The sequence below is a fragment of the Artibeus jamaicensis genome, unplaced genomic scaffold (genome assembly GCF_021234435.1).
Source record: "Artibeus jamaicensis isolate MK-2021 breed Jamaican fruit bat unplaced genomic scaffold, CSHL_Jam_final contig_452, whole genome shotgun sequence".
Taxonomy (NCBI): Eukaryota; Metazoa; Chordata; class Mammalia; order Chiroptera; family Phyllostomidae; genus Artibeus; species Artibeus jamaicensis.
The window spans coordinates 8,791,591-8,813,859 of record NW_026521837.1 but is presented as its reverse complement, the minus strand read 5'-3'; the positions used below and the strand labels follow the sequence as shown (position 1 = coordinate 8,813,859).

General features: G+C 34.5%; 1 protein-coding gene across 4 annotated transcripts in view; it reads right to left on the bottom strand.

Moving 5' to 3' along the window:
• CCSER1 (coiled-coil serine rich protein 1) overlaps positions 1–22,269 on the bottom strand; it is a 1,291,789-nt gene that overhangs the window by 271,591 nt on the left and 997,929 nt on the right. The window contains exon 11 of one of the 4 annotated variants that reach the window (XM_053666408.1): positions 3,325–3,370. The exons of the other annotated variants lie outside the window; for them this stretch is intronic. Within the exon in view, the coding sequence (XP_053522383.1) occupies positions 3,325–3,370 (46 nt within the window). The remainder of the gene's footprint in view (positions 1–3,324; positions 3,371–22,269) is intronic. 4 annotated transcript variants of the gene reach the window in all.

The following is a 22,269-nucleotide window of genomic DNA, read 5'->3' as shown; positions in this document are numbered from 1 at the left end:
ACCAAATGAAAATTGTCAAACTGGATATATTTTTGAAACTGTTAAAATGATAGCCATGAAACAAGAAAGTCCTTAATACTGAGTATAAAAGAAAAAGGAATAAAACTTTGGTTAATTTTAACCTTGAGGAAATATTAATCACTGCTTTCAACATCATAAATATAAATGCTAGAATCAGGAATCAACTGTAAGAGGTCTACATAAGTGTTGCTTTCACAGAATGGGTAGGAATAAAGATATATAATATCAATCTTTTTATGTTTGTGTACAGAATAAAACATTCACTACTCTACTACAGGAAGACAACCCAATTAAAAAATGGGCAAAGGACTTGAACGGACACTTCTCCAAGGAGGACATACGGAGGGCCCAGAGACACATGAAAAGATGCTCAGCATCACTAGCCATCAGAGACAGGCAAATTAAAACCACAATGAGATACCACTTCATACTGGTGAAAATAGCCATCATAAAAAAATCAACAAACGAGTGTTGCCCAGGATGTGAAGAAAAGGGGACCCTAGTGCACTGTTGGTGGGAATGCAGACTGGTGCAACCACTGTGGAAAACAGTATGGAATTTCCTCAGAAAACTAAAAGTGAAACTGCATTTGACTCAGCAATTGCACTGCTGGGATTATGCTCTAAAATCCCCAAAACACCAATTCAAAAGAACCTATGCACCCCTATGTTCACAGCAGCACAATTTACAATAGCCAAGTGCTGGAAGAAACCTAGGTGCCCATCAGTAAATGAGTAGATAAAAAAACTATGGTACATTTACACAATGGAATGCCATGTAGCAGAAAGAAAGAAGGAACTCCTACTCTGTGTGACAGTGTGGATGGAACTGGAGAGCATTATCCTAAGTGAAATAAGCCAGGTGGTAAGGGACCAATATCGTATGATCTCACCTACTAGTGGAACCTTATCCACAAACAAATAAGCAAGCAAAATATAACCAGAGACATTGAAATTAACAAACTAACAGTAACCAGAGGGGAGGTGGGTGGGCATAATGGTGGAAAAAGTGGAGAGGATTTTCAGGAACATCTATAAAGGACGCATGGAAAAAGCTAAAGGTGGGTAGGATCAAGAGTAGGAGGTAGGGATGGCTGGAGTGGGGGGAGTGGTGGGAGGAAAATGGAGACAACTGTACTTGAACAACAATAAATAACATATAAAAATGAAAAGAAGTTACACATGACAAGAAGATATAAAATAAAAATATGTCTCAGGCATTCAGAACATAATAAAAATAAAAGGTCTCTTGTTTAATATAATAAATTTATTATATATATTAAAACAAAATTCACTATTCCCATATCATATCTTTGATAAGACCCACAATTATAAATACTTAAGAAGTTTCAACTAATATGTAATTCATAGATCCTAAGTCTTATACTTGATCAAAAGGAAATTAGCATTCCAAATTCATGTCTTATAAACTTACTATTTCCAAGTCCACATGTTTAGGAGGGTAATATTCATTTTATGGTCTTATACATTGAGACACAGGATACATCTCAATTTTAGTTCCTCAAAGAGAAACCACCCATTATTTTTTTTCCTCTTTTTAGTAAGATTAACTCTTATTTAACCAGAACCAACAATCTGAAATCTCAAATAGCTACTATTATTCTCATACTGTGCACTTTGATTTTGATGAAAGTGAGAAATAAACTGAAGCCTAATTGAAGATTATACTTCCATATCCTTTATATTCCCACTTAATTTCAGGGCACATATAATAAATTCACATTTCCAAAATATTCTAGAAACAATATTTTTCTATTTCAATAATAGTAGATATTCTTTTTATCTTCAGCAATACAACATATGCACAATAACTTTTTACTTTAAAATAGGTAAATAAAAAAATAATTTCATATTATTGAAATTCTTGCTGTAGTTTCCAACTTTCTTAATTAATACAGTACCAATACCAACATAAAAGATGTCATACCTTCAGTACAGGAAGGAAGTTAGGTAATTGAGAAAAAGATAAAAAGAAATAACAACAAGGGACAATTTGAGTCCTGTTCTTGATTATTTAATTTTAGGGGGATATTTAATATAACTAAATCCCACCTTCTATTCACATCAGTGGTTCTTTCTGCCACAACTTTATACAGAAGAATCTAAACCTTCAACATTCTTTCATGAAAGAGGAGATAGTACAGTCCACAGTGTTGTTTGTTATTTGGCCAGCTTTATCATGGTTCAAACTACTTTATTTTTTTTAATTTATTTATTTGATTGTTGTTCAAGTACTTTATTTTTTAAAAAATCAATTCACAGATCTTTCTCAGTGAATGTACCAAATCATGTGTTCCTTCTGCCAATGGTGAAGAAAAGCATTATGCAAACAAAACTGCACCTCTGAATCACCTTTAACTTCATATTAAGATGAATCTCTTTGGCATTTATTGCTGGGCCCAACGATTAGAATCACGTGGTGTACTGCTGCAGCAGTCTATAATGGAAGTAAACAACCATGTTTTTCCGATGAATGCTGGTGCGGGAAAAAGAAGAGACATAGGTGGAGTGGGCAATGAAAATAGCTCGTTCTCAAAGTCTGATGGCACTTTGGAGATCCCACATGTTAAATTTACATATACATCCCTCACTGACAAAAAGTTCATGTTAAAGCAGACAAGCCGTCACAGAAATCTCCTAGCTAAAATGCGAGGATCTGAATATCTTGCAAGTTGCATAGATTTAGAATACAGCTGAGGAAGGCTGTAAAATCTGGGATTTCTATATAAAAATAGAGATTATTTTCAAATTTTCTGAACATTATGACTTGGAAATAAACTAAGGTGGTTAGAAAGTCAAGTGTGCTTTAAATTCACTGGAAGGAAGATTTATTTTAATGGATTTTTCCTTTTCAAGAAAAGAGGTCTCATTAACTGTGGCTAAAACGGAGCCTTGTATGATATGAGAGCTCTCTGAAGAACTATGTAAAGGAAGTTAGGATTTAAGAAAGCTTACTGCTTCGGCTGACAGAGAAAGTAGTATCATTGTTGCTAAATAAAAGTGAACTGAAATAAGAGCCACTTTTCTCTTTGCCCCAGACTTTGAGACATTATTGAAGGAAGCCTCAGTTTTCTTAAATGCAGTTTTCTTAAATGGGCTGGATAATGACAAACAGGTAAGGAAGAGGCAAAGGGAACCGTCTGCTACAAACAGGTATAGGTAATATACAACAATGGGAATTGCATATTGACCTCAGGGCATTTGGTCTCGACCCACATGCCATGCTACAGCACAGGAACACATAGTCATGTTTACAACACAGAGCTGAATTTGAGAGACTCACATAATTGCCTGCGAGAAGGTACAGGAGCACTTCCATAAGCTGTGCCCTGTAAATAAAACACATTTTTTTTGGAGCAACTGATCATTAGAAACAGTAAAAAATGGTAAAGGAGTGAACAAAGAAAATGAAAAGACAAAACCAAAATAAATAAATATGGTTCAAGATACTGTTTTTATTAAGTAAAAACTTTTGAGTTACTGTATGTGACAAAAATATATATTAAAATAATATTTGTAGAAAACTAAGAAAATTATGTATACCAAAATAAGATATGCAAATAAAAATAACAGCAAAATATGGGAACACTTAATTTGACTGAAAGAAAGTTAGTGAAAAGTAGAACACATGATATTTATGAAGTGGCCTCCTTGAAAAGTAGGTTCCCTTGCACCGGTTCCTGATCCGATGTGAGCATTTTCTCAAAGTCTTAAACAAAGCAGTGGACTAGTTGATTTCTTTTTCAACCTGAACAGCGTGTAGAACAAAAGTAATGACCTCGATAAAATGGCTCTAATCTGTACATCAATAGAAGTTAATCACTGAAAGAGAGCATAATTAAATGGAAATAAAGTTATTACATAGGGATATTAATTGTGTGTGACAGGCACCAAAGTTAGAACAACTGCATTGTGATCACTTGCTATGTCCCTCCAGTTGACAAAGCTCTGCACAAACATACTGTCATTTAAATTGTATGTTTTTTATTCCTGGCACCGACCTCTGTCACAAAATCACATTATAATATGCTCAACAAGTTTTAAGATATTAGATAAATACGGATCTCTGTGAAAATCAATAGTTCATTATAAATATAACTTACAAATAACAGGAATATTTGAAAAAGATTAATGTTTATTGAACACTGACTCTTTAAAGTTGTTATGCTTAGCACACGACTAGCATTATCTCATTTAGTTCCCACAACAGTCCCTGAAGTAGTTACAGTTTTTGACTTTCATTTCTGATGATTCCATTTCATTTTTGTTAATGAGAAAACTGTTTAGAATTAAGTGACTTTAGATTCCATTTATAATCAGTTAAGGAACGAACCATCCACTTTGTTTAAGGCTAGTTATGTAACTGAAGTGAGGAATCCACAAAATAATTCCTGTTGCTGGAATTTAATGAATTTTCCTTCTGATAAGAACAGAAAATGTTAGTGTTAGGGCCTTGGTTTCTTGTGCAAGTTCGATACCAAACTTGTAAGTTAAGTTCCTTCTTAACATATATGCATGCTTGCTTTGAGGATGATAAAGAAATGCTAATCACCTGCTTAAATTTTCTTTGTACAAGAATATGTTTGCATCTCTAAGTCTACCTAGAAAGAAGCACATTCTTTTGTCTTTGGTCTATTGGGATTTGCCTGGGTTTAAATATATTTTGCCCCGAAGGCATATTTTGTTTAGTAAATTTGATCAAAAGATGGCAACCTCCACCTAGAAGAAAGCATGGTGTTCCAGAAACTTGCTATAGAGGATCAAGTGTAGACTGTTAGCAACAACTGGTCAATCATTCACCCCTAAGTGAACAAGGCAAGACTGAATCTTGAATACACTGTCGTTGCTCGCTTTGAGATCATAGGCAGAAATCAGGGCAGGTCACATCTAAGCACTGTTCCAGTTTTGCACTTGTGATGGAATAAAGTCTTATCTGGGTTATTCAGAAGGAAAGAAATCCATGCAGAATGTAGATCAGAGAGATCTGCCTAAATCTTGAAGATCCTAAAGTAGGATATGTACACAGAGGTTCCGCTCTAACCACAAAACCATTATTCACCGTGCAAGTTTGATTTTTAAAAGTCGCCATTATTTGCAACAAGATAATTGTTATTTGTAGCAAGTATTCATCATTATTTGTGAGAAAATTTATTGAGTTTTTTATACTTTTTAGAATTTTAAGGACTTACTACAACTCTAAGTAACAAAGAAAACTAAACAAACTCAATTTTTTATTTAAAGCTGTATTATTGAACCAGAATAGAAATTAAAAATCAAATTAATTTTCCTGTTTATTAAAGAATATTTCCAAGGCTTGTAGTACATTAGGACTCACCTTTATTAGATATATAATTAGAGGAAAATGTTTATTCAAATTTATTCTTATAATAAATCAGGGAAAAGTCACCACTGGGCCAAAATGTGAAATACGAGAAAGTCATATATCATGTTAATATAACTTGATGGGGGACGCTAGTGTCTGAATGTCTGAAACTTCCACCTGTGATAACTAGTTTGTGAGGGTGCCATTGGGTAAACCCACAGTAGCTCAATAAAGTTCTCAGGGAGAATAGCTTGGCTTTAAGGTGTGGTATTAACTGGCACCAAGCAGTTTATTGTATGATACTTCACACCAACAAGAGACCTGATGGGTAGTGTCCGTACATCATTTGGTTTGTCTCCCTGATCACTTTTCTACCCTCAAGTCACCTATTTTTTTGCATTAGTTTCTTTTGATGGTACTTTACACAGGTGACTGTTGTGAATTTGTGTTTTTCATTGTACTTCTCAGAGTCACTTAATTTAGTTATATATTTATGCTCAATGAATTTTTTAAAATAGACTTTAGTATTTAGAGCAGTTTTATGTTCACAGGAAAACTGAGTGGGAGTCACCAACTCCCCCTATATTCACTGCTCCCCACAAACGCACAGTCTTTCCTTCGCTTTGTTAACATCCACCACCAGAGCAGTACATTTGTTACAACTGATAAACAATCATCCGGTTGCATTCAGTGGGTTTAGACTGCCCAGTATCCATGAAATTATAGTATCATGCAGGGTAGTTTCACTGTCCTAAAAATTCTCATGGTCTGCCTGTTTATCTTTCCCTCACCCAAATCCTTAACAACAACTGATCTTTATCCCCGTCTCATAGTTTTGACTTCTCCAGAATGTCCTAGAGTTGGAGTCACATATTATTTTGCCTTTGCAGACTGACTTTTTTCACTAAGTAATATGCATACAGGGTTCCTCCATGTCTTTTTATGGCTTGATGCCTCTTTTATTTTTAATACTGAATAATATTCCACTGTATGAATGTGCTACAATTTATTTATCCTTTCACCTACTGAAGGGCATCTTGGTTGCTTCCATGTTTGGGCAATTATAAGTAAAGTTTCTTCAAACATCTGGGTGCTGCTTTCTGTGTGGACATAAGTTTTCAACTCATCTGGGTAAATACCAAAGAAGGAAATTGCTGGATTTAATAGTACAAGTCTGTTTAGTTTTGTAAAAAAAAAAAAACTGTTAAACTGCCTTTGAAAAAGGCTGTATCTCAGTAGAATTTTTACAAATAAAAATGCCATCAAATGTCAGTATAAAAAATCAAATACAGATAAAATAAATGTTTTAAATGAAACACAAAATCCAAGATAGCACATTTCCAGAGTCTTTATAAATTTTATGTGACTGTATTAACCCTGACTTTATAGACTACTATATGTGATTAGTTGAAAACAAGTAGAGAGTAAATACTACAAATTTTTATTCAGATATTTCCATAAGAAGACTGAACATTGTTAGAAAGCATCACTGTGCTCAGGAAAACGGCTTAACATAAATGACTGAGAACCAGTTAAAAATGGAGAGCGGAACATAATGCCTAAGCATAGATTCTCCAGTTTACCCACATAATTTTCTCTCTAACCCATTTCTCTCTAAAAAGTTGATTAAAAATTCCATCTATAACCTGGGGCTATAAATTGAGCAACTATTAACAATAATTAGGTTCAAATCAAAGTGTGGAACTTACTCATCCAAGGTTCCATGAAAGAGAAAGCCTGCCTTCAGTCTAATTTCAGAAGCTCAGTAAAGCTGGTGGCGAACTACTTAACCCCTGGCTTTCTTTCACACAGACCATATAGCTCATGGATATCCCTGGGCTTATTTAACTAATATTTTTATAGTGATTTATAGAGCACTATAGGCTTATTTCATATATATTGCTACATAAGAAAGAACAAAATTCTTTGAAGCACATGATATCTGCATATAATATATTTTCCATTACCACAAATAAGGAAGACGGAGAAGTAAAAAAGTGAATGTGGAACAAAGCCAGGATGTGGCAAGGCAGGCCTGGGACTGAGTTCTTTGACTCTCACAATCCGGCAGCTCACTTACCTCATGCTAAGACTGGGGTCAAAGCGAGTACAAGATCAGACCCACACACAGAGTCTGTTCTATGAAAGGTGAGAACAGTCGGACAGTGACCAGAGAGGAGAGGGAAGGGAATTTCAGGGGAACAGGGGAAGGATTTATAGGAACTAGTATAAAGGACACATGGACAACAACTGAGGGGGGTGGAAATGGGAGGGAGGTGGGGAGCACTGGGGGTCGGGCTGGGATGGGAGTAAAAGACAGAAAACTATACTTGAACAACAATTAAATAATTTAAAAATAAATAAACAAAGTAAAAGTTATATAAAGTAAGAAAAAAGAAACGAGAACATGGTGATTCTCATTATAAACCATCTTAGTTATAAATAAGGTGAAATAAACAGAAGATTCTGGAACAGTGAAAACATGAAAACAAGCACTCCATTAAAGAAAGGCAATGAATGCTTTTATCTATGTATTATCTATCTATCTATCTATCTATCTATCTATCTATCTATCTATCTATCTATCATCTATCATCATCTATCTATCATCTATCAGTAAGCAAAAAAGAATGTAATGTAGTAGATTAGATGCTTACACAACCAGTATAAGAGCTAGAGGAGCAACAGACAGAAGAGACCACTGCTGGCTTTTAGGTTTTCCACTATCACTGTGGTGTGGAAGGGAAAAAATGCTACTACTACACAATTTAGCATTATGGAAAACTACCTCTGCAGTGACAGATTCCTTGCAGTCACAGAGCATAAAGTTACCTTTAAAAAACACACATAAAAATGTGGCAAACTCCATTAATGCCTTCCTACTCTCTGGAAGCATTTAGTAAAAACAGATTGTAGGCATAGTTCAGAGCGCAGAGATAGAAAAGAAAAATATACAGTCTAGCTGGAGTGAGAAAATGTTAAAATAATATCTCATGTATGATGAATAAGAATTCAGAACTTATTTACTGGCCCCAGGCACACATACATACCAAAAAGCAAAACAGTGCCAGACATGGAATGGATATATATATATATATATATATATATATATATATATATATATATATATTCTTAAGTACCCTTTATGCAAAAGCCTTAGGCAAAGTATTTTTCAGGATCCAGAATTATTCAAAATTTACAAAATAACATTCCCAGCTAAGTCTAAAGCTGGAATAATAAAATAGATGAATACTTCTGCAGCAAAAATATAACCCCACTGTGATTTAATAAAAATTATAAACATGAGGGGGAACACAAAAAATCGAATTATATTCTGGAGAGTGGGCTCCTTGTAGTATAGGTTTCCCCTGCTGGTGAGTGTGCTAGGAACCCACCTGCATCAGTTACCAGCTGGCAGAGTTGGGAGAGGCTGCATTTGGCTTCAGTGAATTTTTTTGAAGACTCTTTCAATGCATTTGCCCAAATGGGGCAAATGGGGATTTACCCAAATGGGGCAAATGGGGATTTACTAGCATACCTGCCCACATAGCATGGAGTGTTCAGCAGTTTTTTTTTTAAAGATTTTATTTATTTATCTTTAGAGGGGAATGGAAGGAGAGAGGGAGAGAAACATCAATGTATGGTTGCCTTTGGTGTGTCCCCTGCTGGGAACTGGCCTGCAACCCACGCATGTACCCTGATGGGGAATCGAACTGCGACTGTCTGGTTCGCAGGCCCACGTTCAATCCACTGAGCTACACCAGCCAGAGCTTGCTCAGCAGTTTTTTACCAAAAACAGCATGACCCACCATGACCCACCCTCCCTGTGCACCCTATCTTCCCCTGAGCAACTTTTATTTGTTTCCCAAGGTGAAAAAAAATCCACAAAGGGAAACAGTTTGCCAATGTGGAAGAAGTGAAATAAAAACCAACAGAAGCACTGAAAGGCATCAATATTGACAAATTTAAAAACTGTTTTCAGCAATGGAAAAACATCTGGCTAGCTATATTGCATCAAATGGAGAGTACTTTGAAGGTGACTGAAGTTTAAAGATGTAATAATCAATATGCAATTTTTAATAAATTAATTCTTTTTTGGAGGATCCCCTTCTTGTAGCTTCTTTTCAATTTAGATCAGGTCAGATCTGGTTACTGGTAAGTCATGAGAAAACTTTGAGTTTTGGGGGGATGTTGTTCATTTGTTTTTAATCTCAGAATTGCAGAAAAGAGATTAAACAGTGATAAAATTATTAAAAATTGTGCAATTAGAAAGTAAGGAGGTATGAAATTCAAGAAAATCAGAATTTTAATTGTTTTATCTTAGATCCTTAAAATGTTTAAGTTTTTTTGTAGAAGAAATACTTTAAGAAACAATTAGTTGTTCAGGAAAATGGATTTAGGATTTTAGAATTTACAGAAAAAATGCTCAGCTTTTAGAATAATCACAAATTAAGTGAAAGTTTGACCTTTCTCTCTCATGGCACATATATGTGGAGACAGTAGATTAAGTTAATGTAACCATTTTAAATTTTGTTGAAAATATGATTTTTAAATGATGGCAAGGCATTTATTATAAATACATCAAGATTCTTACATTCCTTCATGCTTTTTGGAGGAATTCCTATTTGAACTGGAGAGAATAATGTTTTAAGTCTATATATACCATTAGAACCATATTTATTTTCAGACATTACCTCTTTTTCAGTCTCTCTTAGATCATAGACCTAGCCAAGTCATGTCCTTGATGTACTACTTTGGACGACATACCATGATAAATTTATTTACTCAATCAAACCAGGCAGTGTACAGAACTTGCAAGGCAAAAGTGCCTTCAAATAGACTGCATTTTTGTACCCAGCTTCTCTTTACATAGTCAGAAATAGTAAGCATCAAGCTGAGTAACTACTGCTAGCATTTCAGAAAGTAGTGCAGTACATTTGAGACAATAAAATAAGTAGAATTTGCTCTTAGCTTTCTTAACTGCCAGAAAGCAAAAAAAATGTTTTTGAAGTGTTTGTTCTATGTCTGTGAAATATGCCATTGCTACTTTAATAGGTATTGCATTGAATCTGTATATTGCTTTGGGTAGTATGGACATTTTGATGATGTTAATTCTTTCAATTCATGAACAAGGTATATGTTTCCATTTGTTTGTGTCTTCCTTAATTTCTTTCTTCAGTGCTGTGTAGTTTTCTGCATATAGGTCTTTTACTTCCTTGGTTAGGTTTATTCCTAGGTATTTTATTTTTGTTTTTGCTGTATCGAATGGTTTTTTTTTCCCTTGATTTCTGCTTCTGCTGATTCACTGTTGGTATACAAAAATGCCTTTGATTTCTGGATATTGACTTTGTATCCTGCTGTTTTGTCAAATTCATTAATAAGTTCAAGCAGTTTTTTGGTAGAGTCTATAGGATTTTCCATGTACACTATCATGTCATCTGCAAACAGTGACAGTTTTGCTTCCTCCTTTCCTATTTGGATGCCTTTTATTTCCTTTTCTTGCCTGATCACTATGGCTAAAACTTCCAATACTATAGTGAATAGAAGTGGTGAAAGTGGACATCCTTGTCTTGTTCCTGATCGTAGTGGAAAAGCTTTTAGTTTTTGCCCATTGAGTATGATGTTGGCTGTAGGTCTCTCATATATGGCCTTTATTATATTGAGGAATGCTCCCTCTATTCCCACTTTGCTGAGTGTTTTTATCATAAATGGGTGTTACACCTTATCAAAAGCTTTTTCAGTGTCTATTGATATGATCATGTGATTTTTGTCTTTGCTTTTGTTTATGTGATGTATTACATTCACTGATTTGCAAATATTGAATCATCGATCCCAAATAGCAGCTGCAATTTTGAGAAAGAAGAACGAAGTAGGAGGGATCACAATACCTGATATCAAACTGTATTACAAGTCCACTGTAATCAAAACAGCCTGGTACTGGCATAAAAACAGGCACATAGACCAATGGAACAGAACAGAGAGCCCAGATATAAACCCAACTCTCTACAGTCAATTAATATTCAACAAAGGGGGTGGTAACATAAAATGGAGTAAAGATAGCCTCTTTAACAAATGGTGTTGGGAGAACTGGACACCTACGTGCAAAAAATGAAATGAGCACAGACTTACACCATACACCAAAATAAATTCAAGGTGGAGAAAAGACTTAAATATAAGCCTTGAAACCATTAAAGTCCTAGAGGAGAACATTGCCAAGAAAATCTCAGATATTTCACGCAGCAACATTTTTACTGATATGTCCTCTAGAGCAAGGAATATAAAGGAAAGAATAAACAAATGGGATCTCATTAAAATAAAAAGCTTCTGCATGGATAAAGAAAACAGTATTAAATTAGCAAGACAACCAACTGTATGGAAAAACATATTTGCCAATGATACCTCAGACAAAGGTTTAGTCTCCAAAAGAACTTACAGGACTCCACTCTAAGAAGACAACTAACCCAATTAAAAAATGGGAAAAGGACTTGAACAGACACTTCTCCAAGGAGGACATACAGAACATTCAGAGACACATGAAGAGATGCTCAATATCGTTAGCTATCATAGAGATGCAAATTAAAACCACAATGAGATACCACTTTACACCAGTCAGGATGGCTATCATAAACAAAGCAACAAACAACAAATGTTGGAGAGGTTGTGGGGAAAAGGGGACCTTAGTTCACTGTTGGTGGGATTGCAGACTTATACAACCATTATGGAAAGCAATATGGAATTTTCTCAGAAAAATAAAAATCTACCTGCCTTTTGACCCAGCAATTCCACTGCTGGGATTATATCCTAAGAATCCTAAAACACCAATATCAAAGAACCTATGCACCACAATGTTCATAGCAGCACAATTTACAATAGCCAAGAGCTGGAAGCAACCTAGGTGCTCATCAGTAAATGAATGGATCAATCGTGGTACATATACACAATGGAATTCTATGCAGCAGAGAGAAAGAAGGAGCTACTACCCTTTGCAACAACATGGATGGAACTGGACAGCATTATGCTGAGTGAAATAGGCCAGGTGTTGAAAGACAAATACCATATTATCTCACCTTTAACAGGAAGCTAAACAACAAAATAAACGAGCAAGCAAAATAAAAACAAAGACACTGAAATAGAGAACAAGGGGCAGTGACCAGAGGGAAGAGGGGAGGGAATTTCAGGGGAAAAATGGGAGGGATTTAGAGGAACAAGTATAAAAGACACAGGGACAATAACTAAGGGGGGGGAATAGGAGGGAGGTGGGGAGCATGGGGCGGGGTGGGCTGGGACGTTAGAAATAGACAGAAAACTGTACTTGAAAAATAACTAAATAAAATTAAAAAAAGAAAACAAAAAAGAAGAATTTTTTAATGAATAAAAGAAAAAATATCAGATTTGTGTGATGCTTTATTTTTTCAATAGAAAACGTGGTGGGAATTTAGAAATGAAAAGCTATAAAGTAATGATGATTCAAATCCATACAGTTTTCAAATAATACCACTGGGTCTAAACATTTGCATTTCTATGAAGGAAATAACCACAGTAAAATTGTAATGAGAAAATTAAATTTATGACCCCCCTTTTTCACCTACATCTAACACTGTATTTACCATAGTCACACATATAGTAATACGTTTATTATATATTCTTCAACAAAAATTTGTAGTACAAATTTTGATATCAGTTGTTAAAACATCACTAGTTTTATGAGAGACATTTGACTGAGGTGTATGGGAACATTTAATTTGTATTACATTACAAATTTAGCTTATATTTTTTTCTTAAATTTACTCTCTTGAAAGTTATTCTTCTGCTAGTTTCAATAATATATCTCCTGATAGTACTTAAGTGAGAAACACAGGACATGAGTATGAACCCTGAATGCATACTAAGATTATAAACTGCAATATCACCCATAAGAAAAACAAATTCCTCTGCATGCTTTTTATCATTTTAACTTATAATAGTAATCACAACTTACTGTATTTTCTGGGGATTTCCCAAGGCACAGCCAAAGGCAATCAATTCTTCCCAGCAAGTCATAAATGTCTGTGTTTCTTTCATTGCTTAAATATTGCCCTAAGACTTTTCCTTGTATTATATGCTTTGAAATGGAGTGAACCATTTCCCAAAAGACACTTACCAAGAAGTTTGACATTCGCAACAATAAGAAGCAGCATGCACTATGTGTAGTATGAGGCCTGAAAGACTAGACATGTGCCCCTCTAATGATTTTAGAGTCCTCTTCTCTGGCAGTGTGTTCATTTACTATTAATAGAAATTAAACTATTTTAAATGTCAGCACTCTTCAAGAAACAAAAGTAGGGAAAGTGAGCTAACCCTGAGGATAGGGTAATAATTATTTTTTGTAGAGGTAGAAATAAACATTCTCTTTTCACTTCTTTTCTCATTTGACACAGATGTACCAATTATGATAAGCTCTGCTTTGAACAGAACACAAGGACAAAAAAAGTAATAAAAAGCAAAGACCTAAGAGATTAATTTAATCATTCTAAAACGTACGTCTGGCATGTACAAATATCTATTAAAAAACCTTAAGTGCTTCCAATGACAGTAGAAGTAAACCTTTGCTTGACCCCCAGGTTTGCTACAGATTTACATCCACTTACTCCTTTTAATCCGCCTATCACTCTCACAAATAACATGCAGGCTGGCTCTCAGTAAAATAGGAAAATATGTAGATTGTAAGATACAGGAAGGAAGGATATAATTCTGCAAAGTTTATGTCTTGATTGACTAAAATTGAACTTTATCTGAGTATCTGTATATTGAGGATACAGTAACATTCCAAATTCTGGAATCAGGCATGTAAAATATACAGATGCATGAGAGAATTGTGGACCGGAAAGTAAAATTGTTCGTAAGTAGTAAAGAAGATATTTTACCATAGCACGATTTCACAGCTAAAATACATAGACTTCCTTGAGCTAAAACATATAATAAAACACGTTCAATCAATGCCCTCTCATTTGTAAAATCAGTACCAGTTGATCAGGCACTGGAAAAAAATCTATAAAACCAATAATCTTTAAAAAATGTATCTTTATGTTGAACATTTTATTTAACGTAAAACACATGGAGGTCCATTCATTCATCAGTATTTTAATACAGGCCCATGGCCTTTCCTTGAGTGAGGGTCCTCTACATGTCACTCTCCTTCCCTTTACTTGCAAAGTCACAATATTGTCTTCTTTAAACTCCAGAGAAGTCAATTAAAGTGACTTTATGGCTTAAAGTTCCTTGAGAAATAATCTAAGTGTTGATTTCCTGTGAATTTGCTCATTTCACCCATTTTTTTAGTGCTTTCACGACTTTCTACGTTCATGGTTTTCACTCCCATACTTTATGTTTACCTAATATTTTACTAGTTGACCTGAAAATGATAATATTTAAAATAAACATGTTTTGGAGTAAATGACTCATGGGAAAGAAGTGAGAAGACCAATGGGAGAGGTGCTCATATCAACAGCATCATGGCCCTCCAGAGGGGATGGGGACTTCGAATTAATTCAGTGAGTTGCTTAAGTGGTACCCTCCTGTGATCTGGAATGGTCAATGAATGTTGGATTAAGTTCAGTAATCATTTTTTAAGGTAGGCCAAAAGCTTGAGAGGAGCATGTGCTATCAAAAAAAGTAATTTTATGATAAATACATGATAATCTTGAATTATCTGGAAAATTTCCTAATTCACCAACCTCAGACTCTTGTGTTGGTAAATTAATTGTGATGTGTGTGTGTGTATAATAGATCATCACTATCTATTATACATAAAATAGATAATGATGATCTATTATACATATAATAAATCATGATATACTATAGACAATGATCTGCTTTATATATACATAAAATATATAATGATTATATAAATTATTTATTCAATAACTTAATTTTCAGTTTGTATAGTCAATAATATATTCATTAAATTACTATTTGCTTTCATTGAAAAAGTTCTAAATTAATAACAATGATTCTAAAGAATGGTTTTAATGACCTCTACTAGATTTTAGTATTTGATTAATGAAATTAGTTATAGGCAAAAAGTAAAATTTAGTGGCTATGAAAATTCTGACATCTCTAAGGAAGCACCATTAACTTATATCAGTATTTCCTTCTTATGGGTCATATGATTGAAATCAGAAAATAATAGTTCACATGCTGCTAACAGTAATTTTGTCTGAAATCACCTTTAACCAAGCTTGGAAAGAAAAATAAATGTAGAAAAAGAATATTAGAAAAAGCATAGGTTACCCATATATACATTCATATAAGTATTATATTTTCTTTGTAATATTTCAGCAACTTCTTTATCAATTGGGGATTTGCTCTCTTATTCAAGAGATTTTTGTTGTCAGTTATCAGTGATAAAAAAGTTACTAAACAAGTTAAAAAATGTTTCAGTATTTTCCAGTCTAAAAACAGTAGGAAAATAACATTAAAAGTCAATTATCATCCATGAGTACTTTATAATTGTTCCTGCAAACCCTTCATCCATTTCCTCTATAATCCCCTCCCCTCTCCCCTCTGGTCACAGCCAGCTTGTTCTCAATTTCAGTGTCTTTGGTTATATTTTGCTTACTTGTTTGTTTTGTTGATTAGGTTCCTGTTAAAGGTGAGATCATATAGTATTGGTCTTTTACCACCTGGCTTATTTCACTCAGCATAATGCTCTCCAGTTTCATTCATGCTGTTGCAAATGGTAGGACACAAGGACAATAACAAAGCAGGTGGAAATAAGGGAGGGAGGTGGGGAGGGGTAGGGTGGTGGGAAGGGGTGGGAGGAAGAGGCAGAAAACTATACTTGAACAATAAAAAAATGTCTATTTAAAAAAGTCAATTACCCTGGCTGGTATAGCTCAGTGGATTGAGCACGGGCCTGTGAACCAGAGGATCGTGGTTCGATTCCCAGTCAGGGCACATGCCTGGGTTGCAGGCAGGTTCCCTGCAGGACAGTTCCCTGTAGGGGATGCACTAGAGGCAACCATACATTGATGTTTCTCTCCTTCTCTTCTTCCCCTCTAAAGATAAATAAATAAAATCTTTAAAAAAATAAATAAAATAAAAAAGTCAATTATTCTTTATAAGATAGTGGGCTCACAATTGCAGCAATGAGAGCATATTACATAAAAATATCAAGATTGTGCTTTTAAGATAAAAAAATAAAAGGAACTTTAAAAGTGAGAGAACAGTGAGTAATTCTTTTCACAAAATGCTCTACTTATAGAAGGATAAACTAGTTAAGAATAATTTTATATAAAAATAATATAGGCTTTATTATTGATAATGCCCCATACCTTTCAAATATTAGAAACTAGAAAGATTACAAATGCATACATAATGTTAGCTAGAACCACAAGTTATTTGTTATACAAGCAATCTTTTTCTATCATGTATTAAAGTGATAAAACTGTGGGAAATATCTAAAATCTCAAAAAAAAAAAAAACCCAAAACAAAGAGAACAGCACATTTTCCTTACAGTTCTTTGTTAATAAAAAATAATTTGTGCTCTCCTGAGGAAGACATTCTATAAATGCAATATAAATGGGCTTTAGGAAAATTAGCATCCATTCTACTGCTTACCATCATTAGTTTTTCACGCTGGTGGTTTGCTCAAGTCAGCAGGGAGCATATTTATGGTTTAGTACATGGTAGCATAATTATTTCCTTGTTTCCCTTATTTTTCCACATTTTAAAAAGTAAAAATGTCATTTATATTGAAAACGAGTAATATTGTTGGGAAATGGATTGAGTTGGAAGGAACTTCCAGTTGTTTTATTTTAAAAAGCAGCACACATTTTTAAAGAATATATCTTCATATTTGTATTTCTTACATATTGAAGTAAAGTTTAAAAAGTAGCTTTCATCTCTAGAAACTCCTAATATGGAAGCAAATTATTTTTTCAGTATTTACTTATTTTTAAAAGATTTTCTAATTTTTATGATCATTATTTTGCTTTTAACCTTTGCTTTTCAGATTAAACTACCAGATATTATACTTTATTTTTAAAGATATTAATTTAAAACTCTCTAATGCCTAATATTTAGCAACATTTTGAAATATATCGAATTACACCTCAGCTTACCAAGTAAAACAGTAGCAGCAATTAGGGAGCTAAGGAATGCGTCAGAGATGTGCACTAGGACAGCAGCTATGGGAATGTGGGTCAGTTATTTACAGAACTCAGCATCCTCTGAAAATTTATATAGTCTGTGTGCTCATTTGGTGATAAAAATTTTGTGCTATATATTTAGAAAATTCAATAATTTTAGATCTTACTATATATAGACAGAGCAAAATGAGCAAATTGAAATTTAAAATGTTGGCACTAGGCTATAGAAATTTAACTACAGAATATCATAATTAAAGTTAACCTGTGTCAACCTGTTACAGGCATAAAATAGAAGCTCTTTATTGTCATACTAGTTAAATGAGTATTTCAAGCAAAATAAGCATTATAAATTAGTTACTTTCAGAATGCTTAGTCAAATTATTGAGGCAAATCTCTGAACTTTAGGCATTATCTACTTTGATGTATTTGTCTAGGATATGCTTGCGCAAGCAGCAAATCTCTCTTTCTATATAGAGGTCTGTCCATAAAAAAATCCAGTCATTGTTAATATAATGAGAACAGTTTGCATGACATCAGTGTAGCCTAGCAGCCAAGAAAAGTGGACTGGTGTGCACATGGGTGAACAATGATGACTTCACTGTACTAGTCAGTGGGGGGGGGCGTAGATACCCTTGAGTGAGCATGTGTACTCTGTGGCTGTCTCTTTCGAAATCATTGGGTCAAGCAACAAATCTACATCAAATTTTGTGTTAACCTTGAACATACCTCTATGTAAACTATTCGGATGATTCAGAAGGCTTCTGGAAACAATGCAATTAGGGCATCACAAATAAAAGTACGGCACAGATGAGAAGAAAAAAAAGATGGTTGAAAATTTGTTGAAAGTGGTTCATGTTCTTGAAGGCCCGCAACAAGCAGATTGCCTGAGAATGTTGAATGTGTACAGGCTGCAATCAACAAAGATTGACCGCTGACAGTGTGAAAACTAGAAGCTTACCTGGGGAATCCAAAACTACCATGTCTGAGATTTTGACACAGGATCTTGGCATGAACTGTGTCATGAAAAAATTTGTTCCCTGGGTTCTGTTACCAAAGCAGAGGAAACATTATGGTGCTGCTGCTAATGACTTCAATGACTTGTTTCTAACTGCTACCAATGAAAGAGCTTTTCTTGAGAAGGTCATGACCAGAGATGAATTGTGGGTCTATGGCTATGATTCAGAAGTGAAGGCCCAGTTGTCCCAATAAAAGTTGCTTGGTTCTCCACGCCCAAAAAAGTCGAGGCGAAGTCTTGGCAAAGTTACAGCAAGATCAAGACCATGTTAACTGTGTATTTTGGTTTGGAAAGTGTTGTCCATCACAAGTACAGCCCTCCAGGCCAAACAATTAATAAGGAATACCATCTCAATGTTCTTCATTGGTTGAGAGATGCAATATAATGAAAGCAACTGCAGCTACAGGCAACTGGTGATTTGCAGCTTCATCAGAACAACGTGCTAGCTAATGCATCATGCCTTGCACAAAATTTTTGGCAAAACATCAAATCACCTGGGTGACTAGTCCCCCTACAGCCCACATTTGGTGTAATGCCACTTCTGGCTTTTCCCAAAACTAAAATTACCTTTGAAAGGGAAGAGATTTCAGACTTACACGAGATTCAGGAAAATATGATGAGGCAGCTGATGGCAATTAGGAGACATGTGTGAGGTCCCAAGGCACCTATTTTGAAGGGAATGAGGTCTCATTGTTCTATGAACAATGTGTCTTATATCTTGTAACTGATTCAGTAAATGTCTCTATTTTTCATATTACATGGCTGGGTACTTTCTGGACAGACCTCATATTATTTGTGTGTGTGTGTGTACACACCCATAAGTAGTTGCCATATATGTGTGTACATTGTATACCTGTATATGTCAGGATATTTTCACATTGCCACTTCATTTATTTCTTAGAATATTTTTATGAGCTAGATAATACTATTCGTATTTAACAGACAATGATGCTGAAACTCAGAGTGCTTGGATGACTTGCAGAGGCCTAGGTGTTAGTAATTACTAGAGCAAATGACTTGGAAGATAAAGGTAGTCAGGATGTGCTAAGCTGAGCTAAACTGAGAAACAGTCTCAATACTATTATTTTTTCATGAAACAAGAACCTAAAGTTTGAACACAAGTATTAAAATTTAATGATCATACTGTTATATGATACTGAGTTAGATTAGAAATATTGGAGTTTTCTCTTTCAGTACTGTATTATTCAGGCATAGTTGGGAATAAAGGTGAGAAAAAATGGGAAAACTGCAACAGCATAGTAAATAAAAATATTTTTAAAATATTGTGTGATTATGTGCTCGCTTCGGCAGCACATATACTAAAATATTGTGTGATTAGAAATTCATAAGAATAAATAAAAATAGCTTTCAAATTAAAAAATAAATATTTTAATTGAAATTTAGGTTTTTTTGAAGATAATAAAATAGAAATATATATTTTAGGTTATACTAACCAGAAATATGAGTCTATACCTATAATGAGGAGAGTTATAAAGATTTAATTTCTTTCTATATATTGTGGTCAGACCACATCATTCATTCTTTCAACATATTATACATTGAACAACCACATTGTGCAGACCATGATTTATATTTCAGTAACATGTTCAACTATGGGCAACTAACTTAAAAAGAAAATAAAATCATGCCATCATACTTTGCGTGCATATCAAGTGCTACTTTTATGTCTAACACAAATTATTATTTGTTATAGTTAACATGAACTGAGATTTTATTTTGTGCTAAACACGTTAACAGCATTAATTATTTAAAAACTCAAAACCACCTTACTAGGTGGATGCATTTTTATCCTCATTTTCCAAGAACAAAATGAGATACAGACATTACAAAATGTGCCCAAGTTCTCAGAGCCATCTAATGCTAGATTTGAATCCAAATAGTTCAGCATCGGAGGCCAAGTTCTTACCAACTACATTATTTCTACCATTTTTGATGATTATAAGCACTTTTTATACATCATTAATTTTAATCCTCTGAGATTTTCACAATCTTCGAAATAATCCTCTAAGGCAAACATTATCATCGTTTTACACTTCAGGAAAATGAAGTTTGTGGAAGAGGTTAAATGATGGCCTCAAGTTATTCTTGTCCGCCTTCCTCCACCAAGCAGAGGTGCACTCGGGCACGTCAGCACGGCATTACTCGGGAGTCAATTCAGGGTACCCTTGGAGCACCAGCAAAATAGAGGTACAAAGAAATACGCTATATATTTAACAAACTGTATACCTGCTGTTCAATCATTTTGAAATATCTACATAATTATCAAGGGAGGAAATATTAGAATGTAATTGGATTTTTTCTAATTTTGTGGTTTGGTGTTGTTTTCATTCAAATATATATAGGCAGATGGAAAAGTGGGCCTATGATAAGAGACTATAACTTTCATTGCTCAGCACTTCTAAGAGCCTTACTCTGACTCTGTACATTTCATTTTATATTCATAAAAGTTACATAAAATATCATTATTTGTGGCTGGAGGAAAGCTGAGGAAATTCAGGTACTTATACACATTCACAAGACTAGTAACTAGCAGATATGTAATGTAAACTAAAAGCATTCTGACTCCAACATCCGAGTGCTTTTTAAGATATCATACTGAAAATGACTATTCAAAAGAAAGCTACAGAGAAGCAGTTACAAGAAATAAATGAGTTATCCTGGAGATGAGAAAGCTCAAAGGATTACAAAACTGACTTCTGATGTAATACCGCATGTAAAATGAATATAAAATTGTATTAGCACCATGAGGCAAGACTAGCACCAAATGTTGGAAGGAAGGGTGGCGGATTTGAATTAACCTGAGAACTATGTTGACAGTCAAAGCTATTACCAGGAACTTTGGGTAGAGACTGAGTAGCTATGCAGATGTGATGAAAAGACTGTACAAGCACTAAAGTTAGTGTCTACAACACTGGCTCTCAAGCATGACTATATTTTGGAATCATTTGGAAAATTAGAAAATGTATTATGTCTGGGTATTACTTCCAACAATTGTGATTCAACTGGAATGGGGTGTGACCTAATTATAGGGAGTTTAACAGCTTCCCAGGTAATTGATTTTAATGGTCAGCAAAATTTTCCCAAGTCTTCAGAATTTCTAAGGACAATGCCATAAGATGACTTAAACCAGGAATCATGAAGTAGGACCATGAACAATAGCAGTTTAAAAAATGGGTTTTTAGCAAGGAACCCTCTCCCCTAGCATAACAATTTGAGAACATATTTGGAAACAGAGTCTTGCTTTGGCCAACTAGTCCCTGTAAAGCTTAGATACCTCATCTGTACAGAGTGAGATGCTACATAGTTCTTCCCTTATGGGAGGGTTGAGAGAATTAATGTAAGATCTAGGACAAAATCTATACAAATTGTAGTATGATCAATTTTAGTGAGGTAGAAAGTCCTATAGCGAACTTAATTTTTCTGTCCCAAGCTCATGTGTGGAAACACATAGACATACAGGCACACACTAGAGGAGTGATCAGTAGGGAAGACAAAATGTTAGGCTATTGAATAATTATTGACTTTTTTCATCTTTGGTTTTCTACTGCATATTTTTCATATGCTTCAAGCTTACTCAATGTGCTATTGTTTTTTAAAGTGAGAGTGTAAGCTCACCAAGGTAATGAAAATGGTAGCTTATAGTATCTGAGGTCTTAACACTCAGATCTATATCCACAGTGGTTCTAGAAGTTAATCTTGCTATGAAGTGATTGAATTCTGGTTTGTACCCATGTGAACCC